The following is a 9971-nucleotide window of genomic DNA, read 5'->3' on the forward strand; positions in this document are numbered from 1 at the left end:
CTCTCAACCATTCATGCTCACATTGTGCTTCTGATTCATGGTATATTTGGCCTAAAATTTTGAAAAATGGGGTATGACCTTCCACTTGCTAAATTTTTCAAAATTAGTACCAATTGTAGTAGCATACGATATGCCCATAATCTTGAGTACTATATCAAGAACAAATGCTAAAACAGTGGAGAAACTTAAATCAGCCTTGTAAAACAAAAAAATTATCCAATTATATCAAGATGTGCTTGAAGCAATGTCTAAACTTAAATCAGCCTTGTAAAACAAAAAAATTATGCAATTATATCAAGATGTGCTTGAAGCAATGTCTAAACTTAAATCAGCCTTGTAAAACAAAAAATTTATCCAATTATATCAAGATGTGCTTGAAGCAATGTCTAAACTTAAATCAGCCTTGTAAAACAAAAAATTTATCCAATTATATCAAGATGTGCTTGAAGCAATGTCTAAACTTAAATCAGCCTTGTAAAACAAAAAATTTATCCAATTTTGGGAGTGGCTCACATCAGATACGCAAAATTGACCTAAGTTTCCAGCTTTAAAATCTGAAAATCGTCCTTTTAAATGTCAAAATATACAATTTCTTATTTCTCTACAAAGAGATGTGATACACATGTACAAATACATATTCTTAATCCTCCCAAGCATCGCTATCATCAATGACATACCTCTCAATGCTGTTGTACAGTAGCTGACTATGAAGCTTCATTACCATCATGCACAAAAACCTCTTTCCTTGTACATATGAAACCATGCCAATTTGTTCCTGTTTGTGGTTAATCTACATAAATTTGAAGATCTATATCAAAGCATTTGATTTCATTGTAACTGAATTAACTGAACATGGTTGAGAGATGAAGAATTGTAAGAGTATGTGCATATGATGGAATGCACTTCGGAAAATTCACACCAATAATCTGCTTGGTGTTGTATTCCACGTGTATCTAATTATTAGCAAAAGTATATTATAGAGGAATACCCCAATAAACAATCAACAAATGGCTTGATTAATGCCGCTTCATCTCTTTGAATGTGGCTGTGGCTGAGGGAGATATTCTTGTCAGATTGCGGAAGACCTGAACATCAAACAATAAAATATATGTTTTTTATTAAGAGAACAATGTTCGATTTAGTTCAAGACATAAACGTTCCAATTTTGATAATACATATTAGTTGTAGAAGAGCTATACTTCAACATTGATCTCTTAAAAAGTGCGTTGGAATCTTTTCTTTTGCCAGAAAAATTTAAAGGTCTAAATCTCTGTGTGTGTGTGTGTGTACATATTCCTTTTTTCTACCCACAAGTGGAGGGCAAGTAAATACTTCCATAACACATCTTAGCCGTGTTCCATGTTTAGAATAGCATAATAATCCTATTCAACTGACTTGTGAATTACGGCAAGAAAGAGTCTTATTGGAAAGGAGAAAACGAAAAAAGAAATGGTAAAAGAATATGAAGCTATTCGTCAATCTTTGAAACAATAAATCAGGATCAGTTCATCAATCCAGCAAAAGATAGAAATTTCTAAGCAGCTGCAATCTTTGCTGTGTAATAGCACACCTACTCATCTAAGAGATGGTTGATATAAGAGTATCTTATCAAAAAACAAATCCTACAAAATTCAATCAGCCATTGGTTTTACTCGTGGGAAATCATTTAACTTCTACTTGTTATTCGTATTTGAGGTCTAGAGATGATGAATGCACAATGGATGTTGTTATTCCAATTAACATCAATAGATATTTATGTAAAGGAAAGAAAACAGACTAGACTTCTAGGTTGTCAGTTGCAAATAATAGGTTCAATGCCAACACACCGTTATTTATGTACTTCCCTTCTCTTATGACACTACAATTTTCTTTAATTTTTCACTTTCTCTCCAATATCAGTTAATATCGGGCAAGTTGCATGGCCAGTGTTAGTATTTGAGGTCTAGGGATGATGAATGCACAATGGATGTTGTTATTCCAATTAACATCAATAGACATTTATGTAAAGGAAAGAAAACAGACTAGACTTCTAGGTTGTCAGTTGCAAATAATAGGTTCAATGCCAACACACTGTTATTTATGTACTTCCCTTCCTTTATGACACTACAATTTTCTTTAATTTTTCACTCTCTCCAAGATCAGTTAATATCGGGCAAGTTGCATGGCCAGTGTGGAATGGCCGAGCATCAATGGTCCTTAGAGAAGAACCAAAGACCAGCAGGTCCCTGGATGACCATGTGGCCAGTCCAGTTAGCATTGGGCTATGATGTGTCTAGAGGTGTCTGCATCCAATCATAAAGTTATGCCTTATTAAAGTTCTTTAGGTTACGCTCTACATAAGACCATTTGAAATTATTAAGTCAATGGATCAGTATGTAGGCCACAGTAGCTTTCTGAAGAGGTCAAATTTGGCAGCAGAAGCAAGATTTCCCTTATTCAAACAACGCTTTTGATGTAGAGCTTGAAACCCAGCTTTGAACTTAATGGGGAATCATTTTAGAGTGTTAAATGCAGAATGTGAAATTACATCTTAGTTAATCCACAATCTAGAGGTGTTTCTTAACAGAGGCTTCTCCAATAGTGAAATTTTAGCTGATTTGGTTTTCTTGCCAAAACATTCCACCACCAGCCCATTTCATTAAACATGATCAACACATAAAAACCGTAAAGGTGAACTGTCAAAATAATTATGTCTCAATACTCACAGAAACCCTTAACGAGAAGAGACCAGAAACATACCCAAAGCTTAAAGCAAGCATCTATTGTGACCGGAACTATGGCTACAAAAATGTAGATGGAGGCTTTTTCCACCTCCAATCCATAATGCTCTAAGAATATCTCCACCACTGTCTCCCAACCAGTTTCAGAATGATATCTGCAGAAATAAATAATTTAGGTTTTATTCTCTACCCAAAATGAACATATAACACAATTACCTTCTAATTTGTTTCATGCGCAGAGGCTTTCAATAAATAGTGTAATTTTTTTGAAAATGAGAAGATTTAGTTAATTGCTCCTTTTTAGATCATCAGATGAGACTTTTTCCCCTTTTAATAGAGGAAACTCCAAATTTGAAATGTCTACCCTACACCAATATACCATTACAAGTCAATCGGTAAAAGTTGCATATAGGAATCATACATCAACAGTAATTTGTGATTCAAGGATGGTAAAAATCAAATTGGCAAAAGTAGTGGATAGGATTCATGCATTAAAAGTGGGAAGGAAACAAAGATTTAAACGTCTCCAAAAGATCATAATGACCTACGAGACATAAGAGAGAGAAATATTTAAGCAGCTAAAATGTCAATGAGACCAAACAAGAGATTACATCTTATATTGTCGTCTCATCTTTGAGAACTAACCAAAATAAATATAAGTAGATTAAAAAATGTTAGCTTAGCACTTCACATTGGGCGCTTAGAGGGAGTAAAACTTCTGCATTCAAATATCACCAATATGAACCAATCCTAGAAGGAGAGGTCTCCAAAGTGAGGAAATGAGCTTCAGTGACAAGTGATAATGGCAACAAGAAATTGTCAGATTGGTATCGCCACAGGAATTCTTTGGTTTATGAAGCGGACGCATGCTGGAATTTGGAATTGTGAAATTTCCTTTTTGGGGCAGATGGCATTCGCGGATTATCAGCCAGGCCTCACACAACATATCTCATTCTGTTTATCTTGTCAGAAAAACACATCTCTGTCCACATGCTAACAAGACGTAGTCAAGTCCTCAGCCCTTGTACATATTAATATTGGGACAGTTTTGACTTTCAAATAGGGAGGGCCAGTGGATTGGAGGAATCTACCCCATGAGGTGTCTTCCATGCATTGTCGATAAATATCTATATAATGATAGGTTCTCTATAAGGCAAAGTTCTTACAGTGCAGATGAGAGCTTAGGACTATTCCATTTCTTAAAAGCCTGCAAACTGAAAAGAAATGTCTATCTATCACCCCCTGGAAGCTCCACTAGCCCAACAAATTTCAAGTTTGATTCCTCTACACTCTGAAATGGCAACCATATTACCTCAGCAGAGGGACAATCATCAGTATTTCATACATCTCCTTACCAAGGTTTATAGACCAAATCGAAAGACAAGTTAAGGACAGAAGCAGGCTATGCTCTTCCTGTAAGTCCAAGGAAAATGATAACTCATCACCTCTTCTTGAAATATCCAAATTTGAAGAGATTCTATAGAAGTTGGAGGAAAAGCTTGTAGCTCAACAAAAGAAAGAAAGATATATTAACATCTTTTAAGAGGTCAAAATGGCCTATAAGACCAAACAAGAGATTACATCTTAAGTGTTGTCTCGTCTTAAGAGATAACACCAAAGTGCTAGAGAAAAGACAATAACGTTTTATCATGGTTCATGGGATCAGTGACAAAACCATAATAATTCTGGCTGCATTACATGGCATTATGGCTCGAAATGATTATAACTTTCAATCAGGAATCTGCTAAATCCTAGTTCTAAATAGTTTTCTAGGAGGCAAATTCTCAGACTCTTTGTTAGGGTACACATCAAATACCATTGGAAGACAAATACGACTTTGTTCAGGTAGTTTATGAGAAGATAAATGAGATGATCAAGGTTCTTCCCTAGCCATTCAAAACTTTTTGAAAGAAGGCTTCCACGGCCATGCTGATGTAAGAACTTTGAATTTTAGCACTACAACCAACGTTAAAGTAGAGAAAAAAACATTGCATATTATAAGCAGAATCTTATTTGGTCATACCCTAGAAAAATATCTGACAATAAAATAATGAGGAATGCTTTTCCAGTATCTGAAATGTTTGTGAATAACCGATTTCCCGTCAGCTTCATGATTGCTACCTGTATATTTCAAGCTGATAAGAACCTGTAAAGATGGCTAAGATTTCACCCGATCCAAATGTAATAGCGTGATAAAATTTACCCTTTCTGGATTGCAAACAAGAAGCAGAAAGAGTGTGAGGCCAGCCAGAATATCAGACCATATGTTACCAAATGCCTTTCTGTTTTCCAATCTCAACTCTTCCCTCAACTCTAGACTGCACAAAACAACCCCATCAATGATGAACACAAAAAGCATATTCAAGTAGTACATGAAATATCAGATAAAATACAAGTAAACAGAAGGATGCTAATGTTTGTTCAATTTCTTCATTCAAGAATAGCAAATTTCCATACGCCTCTTCTCGAATATGCTCCATGAGCTCTTCATCTGAAAGTGGAGGGGCTTTGCCTATTGCTGCCTCAAATCGAACACGTTGTCTCTCTGTCTTCAAAGTCTCCACCATATTTAGCTTTTGCGTCTCTCTTAAATCCAACAATTCAGCTGCTAAAGGCACCGTCTCAACATACCTATGCAGAAATTCTAATCGAGTTAGTTTATGCATATATATAAGCCTGCGCACATGTGCACCAAACTTGTAAAAACAGTGTATGAAACCATATTTTGCCTTACCTGTTCAAGAACGGAACTATCAAAAAATCATGTGAAATATAAGCTACCAACCAAGGTACAAAAACTAATACTGCCACAAATTTAACCTGCAACAAAGTTTTGAAATTAATCAATGAATTATCTATCTCCCTCTATGAAAAACATGCATATTAAAAAATGAATACCAATAAGTTAGTAAAAATGAACGGTACCATAGTTGTTAAAAACTCATATTCTACATTTAGAATACATTTTAAGTTTTAGAATACTCTGAAGTATTCTACACGTATTCCAAGTTTTAGAATTGAAAATTTTCAAATTTTCATGCATTTTATGTATTCTAAGAAATTGACATATTCTACATATTTAACATTTCAAAAAAGTTCAAAAAAAATTTAAATTTAAAAAAAATACTTTTTTGAGAAAAAAGCTTTAAAATTTAAGAAATATTTAGAGTATTTAACGAATTTTAAGAAGTATTTAGCGTATTTTATCTGTAAAATACGTATTCTAAGTATCTTTAAAAAAAGTTCGAATACTTGGCATACATATTCTACAAGTATGGTATGCTAAGGATTCTACAACAATGAATGACACTGACCGAATGTTAGATGAAGGAAACTATGTTATAGGCACTACACAAAGTTCCACACCAATAATTGAAATAGATATGTTTCTGGTCCTACAATACATAAATGACATTATACAACGGTCACACGGGCCACATTATGCATTTCATCCTTCAGACATAGGTAATAAGAATGGAGATAGGGACTGGACCAAAATAGTCAATCCCAATAAAATAGAGATGGCAGAAGAAAATGGAAAACCAGAAAATAGCTGTCCTATATGATTTCAAATCATCATTCCAATCAGATTCATCAAAAGGATCTACAAATGCATCCCATGTATGTAGAGACTACATCCAATCACAAAGTTGAGCTTTAAAAAATATCACTTTTAGGTTAGGCTCTACAGAAATTCAGTTAAAAGTTAGAATTAGTAGATATTTGAGTGGGCTAAGATATGTTTTTGAGGAGGTCACATATGGCAGCATAAGCAGGGCTTGCCTTACTCAAATCCACTTTCAGAGCTATGGAGAGCCAGTGCTTAAATTTGCAGATTTCATAGTTGATTTTCTCTCTTTTCCACTATGCTGAGTAGAGAGTACCTTGGACATCCGACATTCAGGTTTTAGTTGTTGTGACAGGATTGAATCGTTGACAGAATTATTAGGGTTCAGGTTCTATCTTATTCTATCCTCTTCTAACAATTATAAGTAAAGAAATAACAAAAGGGTGCCATTTTATGGGCCCACGTGATATCAATGTGCTTATGCAGGAGCAGCTTAGCTTCCTGATTCGAAATCGAGTCTTTGAGAGTTCATAATATAAGGGAGATGTTTGTTTGTTTGTTTATATAAGACTGCTCCAGTGGTGAAATTTTAGATAAGTTTGTGGTTTGATTGGTATTTACCCGCCTCAAGGAATTCCACAAGACAGTGTAAGGGCCCTACTGATAGTATTTGATCACTCTGCCCTCAATAGGTGGCACTTACAGGTGGAAGTATAAAAAGTAAAAGAGAAACCATTAACGGTTCAACAAGAAATTCCACCATGAAAACCTATCAAGAAAGAAAAACTTTGATTGAAGAGAAAGGACAATATCCCTCTAATCGTCCTCAGAGGAAGGCCCTTAGTGAAGATGAATGGACAGAACATAAATCCGTGAAGCCAAAACCAAATAACTGGAACTTTTATGGCCTTACATTAGTCAGGAAGCATAGGCAACTTTTCTACCTCTGGATATTTTATGAGTTTTTTTATTAAACCAGAAACAATTTTACATCAATCATTTGACTTATTAAAAACATTAAAATATATTTATTTATTTCTTGGTTGAAATTTAGCCATTAAGGAATAGTAAGAAAACTAGGATCAAAGCATGCTACATTGCCACATGTATTTCAAAAAACCATCAAGGCATACACCATTGCCAAAATGGGTTTCGGTAAGGGATATTGCTGCATGTCTCATCAAATGGACAAAGTGAAATTAATGAATAGATAGTGAAAGCCAACAATGAGGCAATCAAATGGCTTATCTGCCAAGGGAACATCAATGTGCGACATATTTAAGTCCCATTTCCATTTGACAATTCTCTATATTCCATTCCATTAATTTGGATTGATTGAGCTGACCTTATACTCACCAAACTTCATTACATGAACCCCAACAAAAATACCAGCCTTGTAACCGATTGTGTTACACTTAATGTGTATATCATGATAGATTTGGTGTGAACATAGTTGGGCAACTCTTGTGTGTCCAGCTATCAAAAAAACAGAAAATATCCCAAAAAACAAACAGAAAATATCATAATACCCCATCCTTGTTGGTGCCCCAAATGTTTTCAAACATTGTGAGAGTACCCCTAAGTTTCAAAAAGAACATTTCAGGAATGGCCCTTATAGTACCAAATGCATTAAATCGTTTGCACGTGACTAGCACTGCTTTGATCAAAAAAGCATTTTCATAAAACAAATAAAAAACATACCGTAGCCTGGGATGTGAAACTAAACACTCGATCCTCAAATGCAAGATCTGCTTTCACCTCTTCTTCATCCTCAAATATCCGCAAAAGCATTTCCTTCATTGTTCTGCTCATGCCACGTTCAGGCAAATCTGGAGGGACACGAGGAAATCCTCCTTTCTCCCAATCGGAAGACGTTGGAGAATACCAACCAATATCTTTACTACCCATATAACTACTATAATCACCCCAACTATTATCAAGCCAATCTTCCCAGTTATCACTATCTGGATCACTGCCCCTCATTTGAGAATCTCTTAACTCATTTCGAGATTCTCTTCGCCGTTGCCATGCTGCAAAGCTTTCGTCATCTGCTAGCATCCTGTCAATATCGTCCTTGCACCAACTCTTTTTATCTTTCCCTTTGTTACCAGTAACAGACTCACCAGAATCTTGACTAGATTCTTCTTCCGGAGATATAAATTCTTCATCATCTGGAAAGTCTTTACTATCAAAAGGTTCGAATAAGAAATCGTCCCACCAACTTTTACTGGTTTCTCCTCCACCCTCAGCTTTTACCCGAGATAACAATTCCCTTGAGGGTTGCTGTTTCCATAAATTTCCGAAATCTCGAGGGTATAGGCAAAAACCAAATTGGCTGGCATTTGTTAATCCTAATTGTGTTTGATTCACATGAAATTGGATTGAACGTGTATATATACTTGAGCAGAGAGCCAGTGTAGAGTCAAACCTTGGAAAAGATGGATAATAACAACTCTTCAATGCATGGAATCTAAGATGCCCACCTGACTGTATGGAAGATATGATTGAATTCCTCACACAGACCAGATTTTCTCTCCTCCTTGCAGAACATGTGGTTATTGAGCCACATGGATGGTTAGAACACAAATCCTCATCATAGAAAGGGTGAGGTTTAACAAGATTATGTTGTTCTCTTTCACTTAATCTGCTTCTTGCAAGAGGTACGGGTGGGCTCCATTGTGAAAGCAATGGTCTCATACTGACACATCATGATATACCATGAATTCATTCATCAACAACAATTATACACACTTTCTTGTGTGTGAGTTTTGTATATGTGCATACATAAACTTTCTTTTTCATCGATGCTTAGGAAACGAAATTTAAATGCTTCAGAAAAGAAGAAGGCATTTGGCTTCCTTTTCTTTTTGTCTTTAAATGAATATAAGAACCTGAATTGTAGAGGAACTGCGGAGCTGCAGAACAGAGGAGGAGGGGGAGGGGGAGGAGGAGACGAAGATGATGAAGAAGAGGATCTTCTGAGTTTAGGGTTTGTTGATATCTTCTAAGATGAAGGGAAGACGTGGCCTGCATCTTCCCCAGACATCGAACTTTTAAGGTACATCACATCTCTCTCTGTTCTTCTTCTTCTTCTTCTTCTTCTTCTTTCTTCTTTCTTCTTCTTCTTCTTCCACCTCCTCCTCTTCTTCTTCTTCTTCTTCTTCTTCTACTTCTTCTTCTTATTTAGCCCCAATACATAATATGATCAATATATATAATATTTGTGCATTATTAGCCCCCTATTATCAATGAAATGATAAATAATACCATCATCACACAAATGGCCATGGATGAAACCCTCACAATTATATATATATATATATATATATGTATGTATGTATGTATGTATGTATCAATATGTATGTATGTATGTATGTATGTATATATCAATATGTATGTATGTATGTACGCATGTATGTATGTATATACATATACAAATATCTAATACATTCGCATGGAAGATGAGAGGCCTTGCGTCGGCCCAAGAAACCCTAAAATTCTTCCCACATGTCGGCCCACGAAACCCTAAACAATTCCTTGGATCTGTCATCTCGCCTCTTCTCTCCGGCAACACCTCCCCCCCCCCCCCCCCCACCGTCTATTATAATACCTGGCTGGAAAGCTCCCAAGAGACTAACTTTTTACACCACACGTATTACATGTGTCGCACCCAACTACGAGAT

At 35.7% G+C, this 9971-nt stretch overlaps 1 protein-coding gene across 1 annotated transcript; it reads right to left on the reverse strand.

Annotated features, from left to right (window-relative positions):
* Positions 1–387: 387 nt before the first annotated feature.
* On the reverse strand, positions 388–9401 carry LOC147862314 (CemA-like proton extrusion protein-like protein). The gene is made up of 7 exons (XM_087322261.1): positions 7990–9401; positions 5455–5540; positions 5178–5351; positions 4924–5038; positions 4744–4841; positions 2740–2875; positions 388–1085 (listed from the first exon to the last, which is right to left on the reverse strand). Exons 1-7 carry the CDS (start codon positions 8983–8985, stop codon positions 1017–1019), a joined length of 1674 nt encoding a protein of 557 aa, XP_087178387.1. The 5' UTR covers positions 8986–9401; the 3' UTR covers positions 388–1016.
* Between the last annotated feature and the right edge of the window lie 570 nt (positions 9402–9971).

This window comes from Azolla caroliniana, unplaced genomic scaffold (genome assembly GCF_043228905.1).
Source record: "Azolla caroliniana isolate FFs.n. ecotype wild unplaced genomic scaffold, voAzoCaro1.0.p SCAF_7, whole genome shotgun sequence".
In the NCBI taxonomy this organism is placed as follows: Eukaryota; Viridiplantae; Streptophyta; class Polypodiopsida; order Salviniales; family Salviniaceae; genus Azolla; species Azolla caroliniana.

Bases quoted from the DNA above. Each gene is read 5' to 3' on its own strand.
- LOC147862314 (XM_087322261.1), bottom strand. From the start codon at position 8,985: ATGAGACCATTGCTTTCACAATGGAGCCCACCCGTACCTCTTGCAAGA. The intron at 5,352-5,454 runs GTAAGGCAAAAT...ATTTCTGCATAG, and splicing joins ATAGTTCCGTTCTTGAACAG to GTATGTTGAGACGGTGCCTT. The intron at 4,842-4,923 runs GTAAATTTTATC...TGAAATATACAG, and splicing joins TTGTTTGCAATCCAGAAAGG to GTAGCAATCATGAAGCTGAC.